At 38.6% G+C, this 19,181-nt stretch overlaps 1 protein-coding gene across 12 annotated transcripts in view; it reads right to left on the bottom strand.

Annotated features, from left to right (window-relative positions):
* RBMS3 (RNA binding motif single stranded interacting protein 3) overlaps positions 1-19,181 on the bottom strand; it is a gene marked incomplete at its 3' end in the record, with an annotated part of 624,952 nt that overhangs the window by 217,483 nt on the left and 388,288 nt on the right. For all 12 annotated transcript variants that reach the window (XM_084902493.1, XM_084902500.1, XM_084902503.1 and 9 more), the window contains exon 6: positions 7,990-8,069. In XM_084902493.1, the coding sequence (XP_084758619.1) occupies positions 7,990-8,069 (80 nt within the window). The remainder of the gene's footprint in view (positions 1-7,989; positions 8,070-19,181) is intronic.

The following is a 19,181-nucleotide window of genomic DNA, read 5'->3' as shown; positions in this document are numbered from 1 at the left end:
TATATAAATAGGAACTTATATATGTATATATAACAGAAATAATCGATATCTATATATCTATATATATCTATATATCTATGTGTCTATATGTCTATATGTCTATATGTCTATATGTCTATGTCTATATCTATTATATAAAATGGGAATAATAAGCCAATGTAGTATTTCTCCTAGACAGGGAGAATCAACTCCCAAGTTATGCCAAACAAGACAAATGTATAGACCAAGAAACTCTATTTTCTGTTTATTCTCAAGATATTCATATTTTTTTTATGTGAAAAGGGAAAAAGGAGAAAGTGCTTACCTAGATCCAGTGACAAAAAGTAAAGGACTAGACATTATTTCAATGTAAATTAGGGGAAATCATTTGACATGTCAGAAAGCAGAATTTATCATTGTGCCAGGAATGAGTTATTTTAAGAAACAACAATTAGAATGCCAGCATAGCCCCCTGAAAAGTAGTCTTAAAGAAATGAGGCATTTTAAAAGTAACTAGTACCCTTTTCTATCAAATTAAGTTTCTTTTTCTTGTGAATATTTAGATATACAAATGTATATTTAGACATACAAATAAGGGAGTGATGTCTTTGTTTTGTTTTTTTCAAAATTAAGAAAATAGTTCATGCCCTAACGGGTTTGGCTCAGTGGATAGTGGGGCAGCCTGAGGACTGAAGGGTCCTGGGTCCGATTCTGGTCAAGGGCATGTACCTTGTTTGCGGGCACACAGTAGGAGGTGCGCAGGAGGCAGCTGATCAATGTTTCTCTCTCATTGATGCTTCTAACTCTCTATACCTCTGCCTTCCTCTCTGTAAAGAAATCAATAAAATATATTTATATAAAAAAATGATTTCACTTAATGTTTGCCGCCAAGTTTGTTGATATTTATTTAGCAGAAGGTGTGTATCCCCCACATATCCTCAGGAATTTCATTAAAAGCAAATAGGAATATGAAGTTTATTCAACTCATGGAATTGTGCATCAACTCCAAGGAATATTTATTGAGAATTTACACTGGGCTAAGCAACAGTCCTTAAAGTGATTGATAAATGAATGAATGAATGAATGAATGAATGAATAAAAACCTGGTTTCAATTACTGGGAATCAAATAAATAAAAATTATCTCAGCACTGTTCACACTTCCTAACCTGCTTCTGTGAAAATTAGAACTTCAGACAAAAACAAGGCAAGTGTGAGGTTGAGGAAATCTATAGTAGTGTTGAAAAACCTTTCAACATTCTAATCAGAAGCCTCCAATTTGTCAACTAAAGATCATTTGTATTTCACTTCAGCTAAGTATAGGCAGTCTCACCCTGAAGTTCATTTTCAGTGTCCACCACTCCAAGTTGATCTAACACCAAAACATCACAAATTCCTTTCTCTGTGACCTTAATTTTCTATGCCCACACTTCACCTTTATTTGCTGACATTATGACTATATCCTACCTAGCCCCTAATTCCATCTCCATTTTCATATACCATCCACACTTTATGTGCTCAATTGTCCTGATGTCAGCCATGTGTCACTGGTCCTTATCTTCTCCCATACTTCTCTTACTAAATTTAAAGCCTGTCTACTGTCTGCCTACTACCACTAATACTTGCCTTTATCATCCCTGATACATGGTTCATAATTGCTGCTGCAAAAAAAAAATCATGAAAATAATATATTTGGCCCATGAAATTCATTTCACTGCTCTAGCTGGGTCTACCTTCCTCTATGGCCAGAAGTTTTAAATCAAAATGTTCCCCACCACCATTCCTGGAACATTTCAATTTCAGTTCCCCCAAATCAGAGCCTGGGACAAGGTAGTTTAATTGAGAGCTGATGTCAAGAAGCAGATATGATAGAAAAGTAAAAGAAAGCAGGGAGAGGGGTTCTCAAAAGAAAAACCAATAAAAAGGTGCCTCATTCAACCTGTTAGGACTATGGGTGATCCCCTAATGGACCCTGTTGATTGTAACTCACAGATGTCCCTCCAAAGGACAAGAGGCCCAGTCTTACAGAGTGACACCCATGTCCATTGATTGGGCTTGTCTCAGGGAATAACAACTCCACCAGTGTTTGCAAAAATCTTATGTCAGGTTGAGCAAGCTTTTAGATAGAGGTTGAAAAGTGGAGAGAATCATGGATGCTTGAGATGGGACCTTTCAAGGGTGTATGGAGTCTGCCCATCTTCTCTGCAGCTGCAATCACAAGTGGGAAGATGAGAAAGAGCACTAGGCACAAAACCCAGTTCAATCATTTCTAATCGGAAGCTGATTCCTTAGACCTGTGGTCTGCAAACTATGGCTTGTGAGTCACATGCAGCTCTTCGGCCCCTAAATATGGCTCTTTCATAAAATACCAGGGCCTGGGTGAGTCTATTTTGAAGAAGTGGCATTAGAGGAAGTTTAAAAAATTTGGCTCTGAAAGGAAATTTCAATCACTGTACTTTTAATATTTGGCTCCGTTGACTAATGCGTTTGCCGACCACTGCCCTAGACCTTCTCTTTCTGGATTCTCCTCATCTCTCCCTCCCTCCCCCTTCTTTAATTAGTCATAATGTGTTTACTTTCACAGCATCAGGTGTATGGCTCTATCAGAAGGTTTAGAAATGACTAGCCAAGTCCATGTTCATAGAATTCCCACAAATTCTAACACTTTTGACCATGAAATGATCAGGCTGCTTGTAAAGTTCATTGATTGTATTCCAACAATGCTTCATGAGTCAACTATGTGTTTGGCACACAGAAGTAATCTAGAAGGCATCACTAACATTAACGCTGAGAGTCTTTAGAGGAAGTAGCTCCTCAATGTTGCAAAGTCCTCTTAATGAAAAATCTGAACTAATGCCCAGTTAGGGACTGTAGTATTTGCAAAGTTTATTATGTAAATTATGCTTTAGAGTCACAAAGATGGATAAGCCAACATTAGACAGTTTCTCAGTAGAACAATAAAGGATTATTCTTTGCTAACCTGTACCATAATATCTTTCTATTTGCTGCCTCTTACTCAGCTCTCAGCTATAGTTACATTTGTGGCCTTAATAGACTGATACCACAGAGGAAACTCTGGTTGTGAGGGTCTGCAACATTTTCCACTGATAAAAATGTTTATGTCTATTGCTCAAATACTCAGAATTTTGAATCATGTCTCTAAACATAAATTTTATATAAGTATATTGTTGACATTTTACTCTGGGGGACAATTTAAATTTAACAAACATTTTCTTTCTTCAGTTTCTTTAAAAATTATCGTATTTTAAATATTTTCTTCTCTTGCGCTCACTATATATACTACATATCCACAATCATATACATTTCTTATTTACATAAACACACAATAACAAAATTATATCGATGCATCAAGAAGGAACACAGTTTTATACTAATTAGGAAAATATGATTCCTGTGTCACTTAATTATCTGTCCAATTTCTATTGATCACAGGATTTGTTAAAATCGAAAAGATCTCTGAATGTGCTGATCTTTCTCTGACCCTTTCCTACTTCTTGAAGTTCATTTGGGATTAGAAGTAATAACCCAAACGATAAGAAAATCATACCAACAGAGAGTTGTGCCATTGTCTTCTAGAAAGACTACTACATGTGCTTACAGGCAAAAGGCTAGTTTGAAGGGGAAATGTGCCTTGTTTCTCTACAAATTAGCCTGCCCGTTCCCTTCATCAATACGTGTCCTAACATGTAGAAGCCTTTTCCACATGGTGCATCACTCTGCTCAGGGGGCTCTTTGAAAGTGAGCCTTTCAAGTTCATGCCCTACAGATCCCTGAAGTGTCTGGGAACTTACCCTTTGTTTTTGGTTTGAAAATGGAACGCTTTGGGGCTGCACAGCATTGCTGAGCAATTCATTACAGGACAAAGACATGTCTGGGGTTAGGCAGGCAAGCAGCTAATGGTCCTTCATTTTGTCCAGGAAACATCAAGATCGATATGTGGGACATGCAACATTTATGGAACACCTGTTTTCATTTCCCTCCAGGGAAGGGAGAACACGTTGGATGGTCTCTTTCTGAGGATGGCTACAATGACTGAGGCTACTAAGTACACATCTTTGTCATCTTCTTCCCAGCTGCTAGTAGCAACACAGCCACCTGATCTTTGTTAATTTCCTAATATATATTATATATGTGTGTATATATATGTGTGTATATATACACACACAGACACACGTGTGTATGTATATATATTATACACACACACACATACATACATACATCAGAATTCAAATAACTTTATTTTTGACAGGTATATTTAGCTTCATTGATTGAAATAACCACAATCTTGGGATAACATTATAAATCAAAATGAACAGAGCTAGTTCTGAGATGCACTAATAGGCATTAATGATCCATGATGCACTCATTAAAATTAGATCTTTTATGAACAAACAGGAGAAGACCAGAGGAAGAAAATATAAGTCAAAAGAAGCATCTACACAGGTTGCTTTCAACTCACATAATCTGTCAGCAATGAAAACTAAATATCATCACGAAATCTGTTTAATGAATAAATTGTTCCTAGAATAATGCAAATCAAAATGGAGACAGCAACATAAATGTAGTCCATGTTACATGTCCTTGCAAATATCCTTAAATATGATGTTTTTATAATTTGAAAATCAGAGCAATGTCAACATTTTGGGTTGAAGTTCTTTTTTCCTGGTTCTTTTACAGAAATGACACTGTAGAGGATTGGCAAACTAGATAATCTTCCGAGGGGAAAAAATTAACTTTGCATCTTCTTTAAGAGGAATCATTGTCAAAAGTGACAGGAGCCAAAATGGCAATATATTTGCTCAATGACATGTGCACATTTTCCCAAGTCATACCTAAATGGAGCAGTTAAAAATTCGAATTTGGCCCAATTGTTCTCTACTTGTTTAAAGGAAGGTTAAAAGCAGGGCTCTAATATGAGAAGATAACTGACTTAGCATGCAATCTCTTAAACAGCTTTGATAGGGTCTGAGAACCTCAGGTCATTGTTGTATCACTGTGGGTCCCTCAATCACACAGCCTTGAAGTATTACATTGAAACCATCAATGTGAGTTCTATAAAGCCACAAACTTCTGAACTCAAAATGATGTCAAATATTGAGAATGTGGAAGCATGGGTTTTTAAAATAAATTTTGAATTCTATTTTAGTTGCTGGTAGGTCAGATCAATGGTAGTTGGTTTTAATTAGGAGACCCAGGAGCCACAATAGTATTGAAAAAGTTAGGAAATCAGTCACTCCTTTGGAAAAGATCAAAGCAATGGCTTCCAATCTGATATGAGAGCTCACAGTGACACTCGACTCAGTTTTCAAACTGGAATAGATAATTGGATTAAGTTGGGAGTTACTGCATGTGAAATTTCAACCTTCTACAACAGGTAAGCAATGAGGACAAATAAAGGCAAACCGCCACACCTCAATTTGGTTATACCTGTCTTACTAAATGTACCCAATGAGGGCATTTTACTACTGTCTTCCAAAATACACACATCTTGCATGATGTCCTGTTTTATTAACACTAAATTTTAATAGCAAAGATTAAATACCTCGGTTAGCCTTTGTTAAACTCTGAATTCCAATGCATGAATAAGCAAATCCAAATACCAATTATGATCAATATTGTATATTTCATTCTATTAAAGATGAATGCAAGTATCAAAAGCATAAAGTTATGTCTCTAAGAGTTTTATAACCGAGAACAATTATTTTGCCTCCCATGTTCCCATGAGATAAAAGTGAGAAACTCATAACTAAGTTCTTGCTATTCACAATGTTTCCATTGGGTGTAGCTATGATATTAGATAGGCTGATATTAGAGCCTGCATATTCAGGAAGAATGCCCAGACATTTGGGGATTTTTAGTGACTCTCTTTGTCTTTAGCATTCAGTTGAAATAGTCAGCTTTACATTTTATGGGGAATGCAAATCAAACAGTTTTCAAATCAATCAAGTCAATAAGTATTTCAGTGTCTTTTTCTGAAAAGGAAGAAATCTAAAAAACAAAAACAAAAAACACACACACAAAAAAAACCACCTGACAGCTGTATTAAAACTTACATCAACACTACTTCTATCTACTTTGTTCATTCTTAATTTTTTTAGATAGCCATATAATTCACATCTTCTATATAGATAGGCCTCTGTGGGGTAAAATGGGACAAATACAGGAAAAATCCTCTAAGAGTACAACTCCTTTCTTCAATGATGGGTCTGAGCAGAGTGTCTTAAAGTGCTTTTTTATGCTAAAATAAAAAATAAATAAAAAGCATGTCTCCTAAAATGCAAGGGCAGCTTACACACTGAGATGTAAATTGCTAACTCTTTTCTTAACAACACCATATGTCTCAGACAGGTTCCAAATGCAGTCAGTCCTCAAGGGAGCATTATGCATGGGAGCTAACCAGACCGAGACCCAGGCTTTGCTGTGTGCTGACTCTCTGATTAACCAGAGATGCCACTTTGGATTTTGCAGATCACCCAAGTGTCAGTCTGAAGGGCTCTTCTCCTTTCCCGACATCCTCCCCAAACCAACCAATTCACAAAGAACCCTGACCCCGTAACAAAAGAAATATTTATTTTTGTTCAAACTTCTTCTTGAATAAACCTCAAAATATTTGAAGGAATTAAAATGTCCAACCCCTTGCCCTACCGGTTTTGCTCAATGGATAGAGCCTGCAGACTGAAGGGTCCCAGGTTTGCTTCCGGTCAAGGGCATGTACTTTGGTTACAGGCACATCCCCAGTAGGGGGTGTTCAGGAGGCAGCTGATCGATGTTTCTCTCTCATCAATATTTCTAACTCTCTATCCCTCTCCCTGCCTCTCTGTAAAAAAAATCAATAAAATATATTTTAAAAAATAAATAAAGTTCCACCCCTGAACTCTCTAACCATGGGTTTGAAGTAATGCACAGATTGCAAACACTACAGAAATCCAGCTTAGAGAGATAAAAAAGGAGACATCTGTAATACTTTCGACAATAAATATATTTTTAGAAAGACCAAAAGGAAAATTATTGTAAGGCCAAAGAAGTTACATTATTCTAGAGAATCACTAAAAACAAAAGAGCAAAAAATAACACCAACATGCATTAGTAAGATATTTCTATATTTATTCACCGGTTTTTAGAACCTCTGTCAAGTTTTAATGTTTTCATATGTGATATATATATTTTTAAATGTACTCACCTAATATTAAATACCTTCTACATATGCTACTACCAGGTTAATATCAACATAAGACAGGCATTTCAGTTTAAGCTCGGACGTGTGATAGATTCAACCTTTGTATGTTGAGTGTAATTCCTTTTTTAAAATGTAATTCTTAATAGCATAAAGTTATATCATTTTAGTATATATGGACTTAAGAATTTTGCTTTGGGAAATGAGAAATGCCCTGGGGCAGTCTAGGTTGGTGCTCCTCCATTTCTCTATCTGATGAATGGACAGTTTTAAGAAATTTTTCAATATGTCAGTAATTGATGTTTTTTGTAAAATATGAATTATGCACCCAGATTTTATGACAATGCCCAATTGCTGTGAAAGTTTCTAAATGCTTATGCTCACTTTCTGTACTCTTGTCATTGTCAGGGAAGATATGTTTGAACACTAGAATCAACCTGTGGCCTCTGTTGTGCATATATCACTGTTCAGATATTTATAAACTAGAAATAAAGATAATGTATCAATATGAATGACAAGAGTCAGAAACTTCCTTCACTTGGAATGCATCTTTAACTACTTTTTGCTATATTTTTCTTTAATTCACTTTAGGGAATGAGCAGCAGAGATTCAAAAGAAAGGCAACTGAAGAATCAGCAAAAAGTGTGTGGTAGTTTTAAGAAAAATGAGTTGCTACATGATATTAAAAACTATACATTTATGAATGGATCTTTTTCCATCCTAGTGACCCACTAAAGGTCTTAGCATGGACTCATTCTAATCCTAACAATAAGCCCAGACACTACTGAATCATTACTTAATGATATGTGGGTCTTACCTGGGATGCCAGGTGGTGTTTTCAGATATTTTCCATTAAAATGTTGAATTACCACTTCACATTTTTCAGTAGACTCCATTCTGGAAAAAGAAATAAAGGGAGATCATATACTTTTCACAAACTTTGCATATTCAAGAAAATAAATAAAAACAAAAAGGAAAACTGAAAAGCTCAACTTGTTTTACCAGAATTTACCAGCTGTTACCATGACCACCATGACCAAGGTCTACAGGACATTACCAACACATAATTGCTGAGAGGGTATTGCTTATGCAAATGGCTCTGTACTGAGTCCTCAACCAGAGGCAGTACTAAGGCATGAACTTATGTAATCTATACAACAATGTTTGGCCAATAAATGTGCTCTTGCCTGGCTGGTAAAGCTCAGTGGTTGAGCATGGACCTTATGCACCAGGTGGTCATGGGTTGTGGCTTAATCCCCAGCAGGGGACATGCAGGAAGCAGCTGATTGATGATGTTTCTCTCTCCCTGATGTTTCTATCAACCTCTCCCTTTCTCTTTAAAATCAATAAACCATATTTTATAAATGTATTTTTATTGTTGACAGTATTATAGATATCTCCCATTTTCTCTCCTTCCCCTCCTCCTCCCAACACATAACCACCCTTCCCCTCCCACCCCCCTACGCCCGTCTTAACTACCTTATTGCCCGAGTCCATGAGCTATGTATATAAGTATATAAATTCTTTGGCTTATCTCTTCTCATTAAAAATATTTTTAAAGAAGTGCTCCATAAATACCTGTTAAATGTCTAAATTAGCAAACTTCATTATGGCTTTTCATATCAGGGAGGGTGCTGAGGCTTAGAGAGGTGAAACACTTGCCAATAAGTTTAATTGAGACCCATCAGACATCAAAGCCATTCTGTAACTACTGAGTTATCCTGCTGAGGGGCTTCACAAAGCAAATTGGTGAGATGTGCTTCATTTAAACCTCTTCCAGCCTAAATAATAGTTAATAGAGTAGTGTCATCATCAGTTTCATGACACTTTCATTGATAACCCACTGGGTGAAAGATACAAGAGAGAATTACTTGGCATCTGTAACGTGAAAGGAAAATGTAAATATATAAACCTCAGGTGCTGAGCTTTCTTCATTTTGAACAGCCCTTGATTTTTTTGTACTAGATATCAATGTTCCTAAACTGTGTTTCTCGTGCCAGATTTTGTCATCTCACATAGAAGCTAATGAATGAACATTTTGAGCTATACCATCATCATTTTAATATTGGCAGTATCACCATATCCTGAGTAGTATTGGCAACAGTTTTAGTAATGAACTATATCTGGGCTTTATTACTTTATAAAATTGGATGGAAAAAGATAAAAAATAAAGGGTTTACTCTGATTAAAGGAAATTAAGTCCCACCAACAACACACTAGAGAAAAAAAATAAATTTAAGAAACACATCCATATGAAAGGATGTATATGAAATGTGTGAAATTTGTCTAAAATAGATGCTAGCTATTACTGAACTTGACTATTTTGTTGTTTGGGGCAGAGTATATTTAAATGTTCTGCTCTGTTATGACTATGAGTTTTCTGGGAATGGAGCCCCTTGACACAGCTGTAAAACTTTTCTACCTCTAAATCTTACGTGTGTTTCCAGGATCATATTATTTGACCATATTGAATGCAGAGGATACAAGACAAGGAAAAAGGTGTAAGCAAATGACAAAGAAGTTATGCATGTATTACAGCTATAGGAACTAAAATATGAGAGGAATTCCAGAAGCCAGGGAAATGCAGAGAAAAGGGGGAAAGAGAGGCCAGAAGGGCCCGTGAGGAAGTAATTGGGCAGGGGTCTGAGCGGGGCAGGCGAGAGGGCCTGTGCCTTTTAGACGGGGTAGAGTGAGCAGATCACTGTGGCTGGAGTGGAAGATTTACCTGGAGAAACTCTTGGAGAAAAGCTGAGAGATGCAAACAAGGCCATCTGAATGATCAGATTAAAAATTTGGAGTTGGTATCAGGAGCATGTTCCATTCAGGACATTAAAGTTTTTTGTATTAAATTGAAAAAATAAAATCTTTTCTGATGTACATTCATTCCTACGAGGCAGAGGATGGACATACATTTTTCTGTATTGATACACCTAACGAATCTCTTCCTGCCAATCAGATTGGCTTTATGGCACGAGACCTGTGCAGAACCACAGAGCCACACACTTAGACCAAGCATGCACTTGGTTTAAACATCTTGTTGTCAACATCGTAAAATACTTATTAATTTTCAAAAAAAGGTTCTTGCATTTTTATATTTTACTAGGTCCCCAAAATTACAAAGCTGGTCCTGCTATGATAAGAAAATGCAGAAAACTAATGTGACATGAATAGGCTAGTATTCATTCATCAGATGGTCCAATGATCAACATAGGTGTTATTTTGATAAACAAGAATGAACAGATTTTATATCCAAATGAAACAAAAAAGAAACTCTTTAATCTTAATAACTTGCAACTTGAAAAGTTAAAACTATAAAGATAGCATTTTGTTCATTGCTTACTCACAATTTCCCCCAAATCAGAAGACATCTGGATTAGAAACACAAGGTGAAACCTTCCTCATTCCAAATATTCTGGAGTAGCTAAGTGCAATTTTTCTAACTTCTCTAAGTTTTTTTCCTGGTGAATCTTTTATAGTAAGTCTTCCAACTTTTTTTTTTTAAGTAGGAAAGTTCCATTTCTAGGAACAAAAGAATTCTAATTTTGTTCTTTCTCTCTTCCCACAGGATCCACTATCTATTGTCTCTGAGGGAAAATAACGTTCCCTCCTAGCAGAGACATGAATGGGGGAGAAAATGTAAGCCCTTAATGACTACAGATGTTACTTTATGGAATTTTTATTCCAGGAGAGCTACAGAATAAAAATCTTGGGCCCCAGAGTCCCCTTCCCTATTCAGGATCTCTCTGGGTACTCATCTCAATAAAAGGCAGTTAAGAATCTAAAAGCTTGCTTGCAAGAGTCCTACAAATCAAACCCTTTCTCTTTGTCTTAAAATGACATGGGATTCTGCCCTAACCGGTTTGGCTCAGTGGATAGAGCATCGGCCTGCAGATTCAAGGGTCCCAGGTTCAATTCTGGCCAAGGGCACATGCCTGGGTTGCAGACTTGATCCCCAGTGGGGGGCATACAGAAGGCAGCGGATCAGTGATTCTCTCTCATCGCTGATGTTTCTATCTCCCTCTCCTCCCCTCCTCTCTGAAATCAATGAAAATATTTTTAAAAATAACATCAGATTGCCATAACCAGTTTGGTTCAGTAGATAGAGCATTGGCTGCAGACTGAAAGGTTCCCAGGTTCGACTCCGGTCAAGGGCATGTACCTTGGTTGCGGGCACATCCCCAGTAGAAGGTGTGCAGGAGGCAGCTGAATGATGTTTCTCTGTCATCGATGTTTCTAACTCTCTATCCCTTTACCTTCCTCTCTGTAATAACATCAATACAATATATTTTAAAAAATGACATGGGATTCTAAATGAAAATTGAAACCTAATGGGGATCAGTACGTGTGTGTGCTTGCGTGCATGTGTATGCACTTGTTGATTCTGTATCATGTATTTTAGGGAATCCAGAGATATCTAGAGAAGAACATCAAGTGGCCAACCCACTCAACTGACCTAAAATATTTCTGCCCTGGTTTGAAAAGCTCAAGTCTTCCTTTTGAGATTCTGTATGTGATCCTCTTTTCTTAAGACTGTTTTACAGCCACATCAAACCGGATGGGGGCTGTTTCCAGGAACACAAAGACAGCAGCCTAGATGGTTCACGTTAGCTTCATTCAGATTTAACTAAGTCAATGTCTACAGTGAGGCTTTAGAGACTCTTGTCTCTGAAAGAATAAATGCAATGAAAGTCTGTTTTCTATCGCTGCTGGCACTTAGTGTCAAACCGTGTTACGCTGCACCACCCAGCAGTGACAATTTCATTTTAACACACGGGGCACATTTTAACTAGGCAAAGTGGTCCCAGCAAAGACAGCAATATCAGAGCCGCTGAGGGGAAAGACTCAGTGTGTCTCGTGCATTTTATGTGGGAGCAGAACAAAAGTGGGACCCATGGAGCTGGGGCCGGAGGTCCTGGGGTGGGGGTAAGATATGTGTGTGTGAGGGGGAGGGTAGAAGAGGGGGGTGGACCTTGCATTTGAATAGCTACCCCTGAAGAATGTGCCCATTTTCTTCTCGAGTTTCACAATTAACCGCTTTGAAATGCCAGCTCAAGCTATCTGCAATCTGGCACACGCTTCATTTGAAACTGACACTAGTATTATCAAGTGAGTCTGAAAAGGCAGCATGCCAGACAAAGCTGCCTTTACATGTCCCTTTCAGATGGGCCACTGAATCACTACAACCCAATCTATTCTTACTCGCAGGTACCTGAGCCCCCTCGCGTCCCCCGGAGACGCTCGCATGCCAGGCCAGCCATTCACCCGATGATACATTAATTAGGTTCTTACAAGGCTCTAATCATTGTATAAAGCTTAAGGGTTTTCTGTAAGGTCTGGTGTTTAAATATAAACACACATTAAAGGCCCCGTTTGACATTCTTTCTTGTCTCAGTGCCTAGGAACCCGGCTTCCGTCATTCAAAATGCATCACAGAATTGTGATTTTTTTTTTTAAACTTTTTTTTTTTCAACAGCTACGAAGAGGAGCTAATTTCACAGCCAATACAATTCCCACAGGCAGATGACATCAGAGGAGAGCCAGATCCAATATTAGGAAAATGTTCTGGATCAGACTTGACGTGCAGAGGGAAAGAAGTATTCTGCAAAACCATTTGCAGCCCACCTATCTCAAGCCCAAAAGAGGTCTTCTCAGTGTCTGACCTTAAACCAATAAGCGTGATAACCATGTATTTAAAACAAATCCTCTCTGTCATTTTATTATGCCCAATTAGAGGTTTTCACTGTTGCGAAGTTTTTGTGGTTTTGCAATCCCCGGCTCCTGTACAAATGATCGGCAACTTAGAAACATCCCACACTGCAAGCCAGTCATCCCTCCTTTCGGATAAGATTTACGCCAAGGGCCAACATTAAAAGCTTTTTAAAAGTACTCCAATGTGTGCTCCTTACATTTTGAAAACAATTTATGTCATTTTCTCCTTAATCCACTGTAATGGAGGAATAACTGGGAGTCCCAGGAATGAAGATGGATGACTTGAGTTTTCTTCTTAATTTTTGCAATTTGTTTTCTTCCGGCCAAATCCTAGACATCCATATGATACAAGGGTCATACATGTCACATAGTGACACAGAGTTGCCTCCTTGCTGTCTCCCTTTGCAGAAACCTCGGCATCTGGGTAGTCTCGCTCAGCATTACAACACAGCCTCTTAGGAAACACAGGTGTGGGTGTGGATAATATTTGACTAATGGAAACCCACTCCCGAGTTTGGGAATCTTATACATTCAAAACCAGAAATAGCCTCAGATAACTTCAACTGCATACAGGTGAAGAAACTAACGCCAGGAGACAGTGGACGATCCTGGAATAGAACATGTGTCTCTTGACTTTCAACTCAGGTGGCTTCTTTGGAAGAGATGGAGCTCTCTTCCAAAGTCCCCAATGGCACTTGTCTCTTTGGCACTTGTCTCTCTGGTCTCCTGATTTCCAATATTCGTCTTCTTTAATCCGTTCTGACGCTGGATGGATCTTGCTAGCCCTATTCCACCACAGCCGCTACCGTCTAAAAAATGGAGATAAACCCTGATCTGACCTGACCAGAAGGGCACTTCACCTCTTTGGCATTCATTCCAAAAGTATGCACATAATATGGATCCTATCATGAATAGAAAATCAGACAAACCCAGATCTGAACTCATTCTGCAGAAAACCTGGTTAGTACTACCCGGGAAAAATTAGGAAACTGTCTAAGAAACTGTCACAGAACAGAGCAGACTGGTGAGATATGGCAACTAACTGGAAAATGGTACCTTAGCCTGGATCCTGGAACAGAAAGAGGATATCAATGAAAAAGATGGGTGAGATCCAAATAAACCTGGATTTCACCAGCTGGGGTAGCTCAGTGGTTGAGCATTGACCTATGAACCAGGAGGTAGGTCATGGTTTGATTCTCGGTCAGGGCACATGCCTCGGTTGCAGCAGTTAACAATATACCAATGTCAATTTCTTATTTTGATAAATACTGCATGGTAATGTAAAGTGTTAAGAACAAGTGAAACTGGGTGTGTGATATTTGAGAAGTCTGTATTATCTTTGTAACTTTCTGTAAAACCAAACTTATTCCAAAAGAAAAAGCTTATTTGATGATGTTTGTACATTAAAATTATCAGGAAACTATTTTTAAAAGTAGCAATCTCTGGGCCCCAACTCAGGAGATGCTGACTTAATTGGCTTAGCATGAAGTCTAGGGACATATTTTTCAAAGCTACCCAGGTGATTTCAGAGTGTAGCCAGGATTAAAAACCACTACACTGGAGTTCTATGTCAGGTGTCCCAAGCTGGAAATGGTGGGCCAAATCCAGCCTTCTGGGATGTTTTCTTTGAATTGCAAAGAGTTTTTGGAAAATTTGAAATACTTGTCAAAATTTTAAATTAGGAGACTTGACATTAAAAAAATGAATTTCTGATTCCTCTTAAAAATGAGATGATTTGACCCATGTTTGGTGTTTTTTGTTTGTTTGTTTGTTTGTTTGTTTGTTTGGAGAGGGGGATGGCAAGTATGGTATAATAAAAATCCATTTGGTTTTTGGCCTAGTCCCTGCCACAGAACTGTTAAATCCCTTGGAATTTCCTGAGTAATAGGAATTTTTTTTGTTATTCACAATAAGCCCCTTTTGACCATATCCGAGTTTATGCTAATGAAATGACTCAAACCGGGACCCCTATGAAGATTCAGGAGGAGGCCAGTCACCAGAAAGGCCAAATGATCAGAAGGCTGCAGCTTTCAACTCCACCCTCCAACCTCTGGAGAGACCGGAGAGGAGCTGGAGATTGATCTCTACCAACTATGGCCAATAATTTAATCAATGAAACCTCCAGACAAACCACTGAAGGACAGGTTTCAGGAGCTTGATTGGTTAACAAAGGGGTTGGCAAACCAAGGCTCGCAAGCCGAGGTTTGCCATTCTGTTGACTAATGAGTTTGCAGACCACTGTCTATACTACTACCCTTTACCTCTTTGCACACAATATGCCACAATTGCCCTAGCCTCACAGCTTCCAACTTCATGGTAATATTCAGTCTAGTTAACACAATGATGTTCTGGCAGGGCAGTGTGCCTTTAAAAGGGATGGGAAGCCGAAACCAGTTTGGCTCAGTGGTAGAGCATCGGTCTGTGGACTGAAAGGTCCCGGGTTCAATTCTGGTCAAGGGCATGTACATTGGTTGCGGGCACATCCTCGGTAGGGGGTGTGCAAGAGGCAGCTGGTCGATGTTTCTCTCTCATTGACGTTTCTAGCTCTCTATCCCTCTTTCCTACTCTCTGTAAAAAATCAATAAATTATATTTAAATAAATAAATAAATAAATAAATAAATAAATAAAAGGGACGGGAAGCTCTTGGGCATCCCCTGTGCATCTCTTGTGGCTGTTCCCCAGTTGCATCTTTTATCATGCACCGGTATACATACATAAAGTGTTTTTGCGAGTTGTCTTGTTTGCTCCAGTGAATTATCAAATCTGAGGGGGATCACGGAAGCCCTGAGTTTGCAGTTGGCCTGCTAGAAGTGTGGGTCGCCCAGGGCCAGTTTTGTGAGATGAAGCCCTTACACCTGTGGAGTCTGATGAGAACTCTGGGTAGAGTCAGAACTGAATTGTTGGACTCCCACTTATTGTCAGAGAATTGGGAGAAGTGTCGTGAGAAAATGACACTTACTTGGTATCAGAAGAAAAAGACATCATAGCCTAGAGCTGAGCAGTTGTTTCCTTTACAGAGAGCCCGTCTGCCATCATTCCTACTAACCTGTACCAAGTGCCAATCCCAAGGCAAGAAGAAGATGCTAGCTATTGCTGACCTTGACTATTTTGTTGTTTGTTTTCATGATGGACTCAACAGAGGGGGAAAAGTTAGCTTATCCATGTGTACTTGTGTTTTTCATTTACCTCTTCTCATAGGTCTTCTCTGCTCTGTTCTATGCCCCAAAGAAGTAAGCTTTCTATGGAGAGGGTATCATCTTGGCTCCCTTTTCTGATGGCTTTTCATTGGGTTCAGCCATTGGGGACTTAGGGAAAGTAGAGAGAAGTATGACCAGCTCTTTCTCATTCTCTCTCTGCTTTGGCACTTGTGTCTCTGGCAGGAGCTGTATCCCTCTCTGTCTCCAATTCATTCAGGCAGCCCCTGCTCCAAAGCTGGGTCTCCCTGGGCTCTGGGAACACTCCTCCTCTTGTCTTCAGCTCTCATGGTGGTCCAGCCTTCCTCCTGCTGCCCATTTCTGAGTGTCCTAGTATTCCTTTGACAGTTCTCTTAACTCTGCCCACCCTTCTGTAAATACTCCTTTATTCTAGTCTCTTCAGTTGAACCATTTGGGGCAGTTTCCAGCTCACAAACTGATGGCTACATCACAAAACTATCAATAATCATGAAACAACATTATCCTGGAAGCTGTGTATTTTAAGAAAAAAATGTAAGAGAAGAAAAGTTTTCTTACACTTAATAAAGGAACCACTTCTCTCTCTAGCTTAGTTTACTGCCTGCCTGTAATGAACATCCTTATCTAGATACTTCAGAAGCTAAATTTCTCTCTCTCTCTCTCTGTCTCTCTCTCTCTTTTTTTTTTTTTTTCAATAAGTTCATGCTTTCAAAAAGAATTTGGGTACAGAAATAGGAGAAAATTAAATTTGAAAAATTAAAGCTGAGATAATGAAAGAAATCAATGAGAAAGCCTGCCATTAAAGGCACTGGAATGCATCATCACTTTTAATCAGTCTCTTTGAGCTGCAATCATATTCCAGTCCTAGATATTGTTAGAGATTACATCTCTTTTCTTTCCTCTATGATCTAACAACTTTGCCTTTCTTCTGCTGCCCAAATATGTGAAGTTGGCCTCACGATGGATCTCCTGTTCCCTTTTTCCTTTGCCAAAGATGCTCTCTTCACTCCCCAACCCCACCAAGAGACTCTCCTGGCTGGTTCCTCTTTATCATTTGCATCTTAGTTTAAATGCTCTCTCCTCAGGGGGCTCTCCTGTCCCTGACTTCAGCCTCTGATTCTGCCATATTCTCCACTGCACCTCTATGTTTCATTCTGTTTTCACGAATCTAATTATTTGATATTTTAGTATTTGATTGAATGCTTTTTGTTTCCTCGAATCAATACAGTATCCACCTATGAAAGTAGATATTTATCTTTTCTGTACACCTCTGAATTACTGCATCTAGAATAATTACTGGCAGATTAGCAGTGCTCAAGACATATGTATCAGATGAGCTGAATGAATATAAATGAATGAATATGTCTTATATATCAGGAAAGGAGGCTCAGAGAGATTAAGTAACTAGTGCTAGAACATAGATAGGAGATGCAGAATTAAGATGTAAGCTCAGTTGCCTCTGACCCATTAACCTGTGTTCATAACCACACAGAAAATAGATTGGTCCAAATTATAGAAAACTGAGACTGTAGGAAAGATCCTAAATAAAGAGACTGACACTAGTAGTCCAAAGGAGATGTCCAAGTTTTTCCTCTTTATTGGCTGGAAGCAGACAGACAGCCTACCTCAAAGGCACACAGCCTTTGGATGGCCCAAGGGTCCCCGTCATGTTTTGTGCTTAGAGCAGGGAGAGCAAACAGATCTTACTGGTCCGGAGCACACTGAATGGCACCACTTCCAATCTAGAGGCAACAAAGTTCTCCCATTTCAGTTTCTCATGGGTAAATCATATTTAGAACTCCCCTCCCATTCTACAGAGGCAGGTCATTTCTATTTTGTAATTACAAAACAATAACATATTAGTATGTTTTTCTTCCCTCTTTAAACATATACACTGAGCCAAACTGGCAAGGGCTAGACAGTCATTTTCAAGGCACACATTCTGCCCAATAAAAAAGTTTTAGCAATTTGCTTTATAATTTTTAAAATTCCTATATTTTCATTATATTTATTCTGAACCAGAGTTCTCATTCTATCTCACCAGGTGAGAAAAGATAGGGGGCAAACAGATCAGGCAGTAAATGGAAAATCAATTAAGTTTTAATGATATTCAGAGTTATAAGAATACAATTTTTAATCCTCTATTTATATTGATTTTTAATAATCTGGCTGATATTTGTCTGCCAGTAACCATGACTGATTTTTTGTGTTTTGTTTTTTCTTTCCTTTGTGAAAAGAAGAATTGAAATTATTTGGAAAACTTGCTCATTTGGGTAAGAGAATTGAGACACAGGCTTCCTCTGTGTTAAAAGTCATTCAAACAAAACTCCATGAGAATCAAATTAAAAGCACTGGAGAGGGGCGGGGAAAACTACAAATACAAAGGTCTCTGTGCTCAGCAGTCTCTCACGCTCTTTAGCTCACCAGGGGACAGTAAATGCATTTCTTAAAGAGGGTCTATGTTCCCAGATGTTGAGGCTGGACTGTGAGAGCTCACCCCCCACCCCTTCTCTGCTTTGGGTCATGCTTTACCAGCCTCTCATAATACTTTTTCAATGTGATTTTTGTTAGACAAACGGGCTCATGTTTCTGGGAATGGGAAACGGATAACACGGAGCACACAGTCCCGTCCCTCCAAGCAAGGGCTGATTTATGCTCTGATCCACACCCTCTAAGACAAGGTAGTCTGTGGGCACCCACTGGCCTTGCAATAATGGGTCTGTCTATCAGCATTCCCACCATAACTTCTGTTTTTAGAGGTTTATGACTTGGCTATAAAATGCTGCCTGGAGGGGGGTGGGTCGTACAGAATTGGTTTAAGTTACAAGAGAGTTAAAAACATAAAAAATAAAATAAAATGTCTGTGAAGTCAGACACTATCTAGTGCTTCTGGAACTTGGGAAAGGCTGTAATTGTGCTGTCTGTGCACCCTACTGGCATTCACATCGGTGCTTTGAAGTTCGTGTTTTAAATATAAAATGAAGATTCTACTACCTTTACTTTGAAGAGATGGTTATCAAAGAAGATTAATGCACAGCTTTCGGGTAAGATAATAATGTGGGGGTTTTCTCTCTAGTCAAAACAATTCGAGGATTTCTTACACACGAATTGAGGCCCACATCTGGT

Source organism: Pipistrellus hanaki (assembly GCF_964339955.1).
Source record: "Pipistrellus hanaki genome assembly, chromosome: 13".
NCBI lineage: Eukaryota > Metazoa > Chordata > Mammalia > Chiroptera > Vespertilionidae > Pipistrellus > Pipistrellus hanaki.
This window is presented reverse-complemented; position numbering and strand designations above follow the sequence as displayed.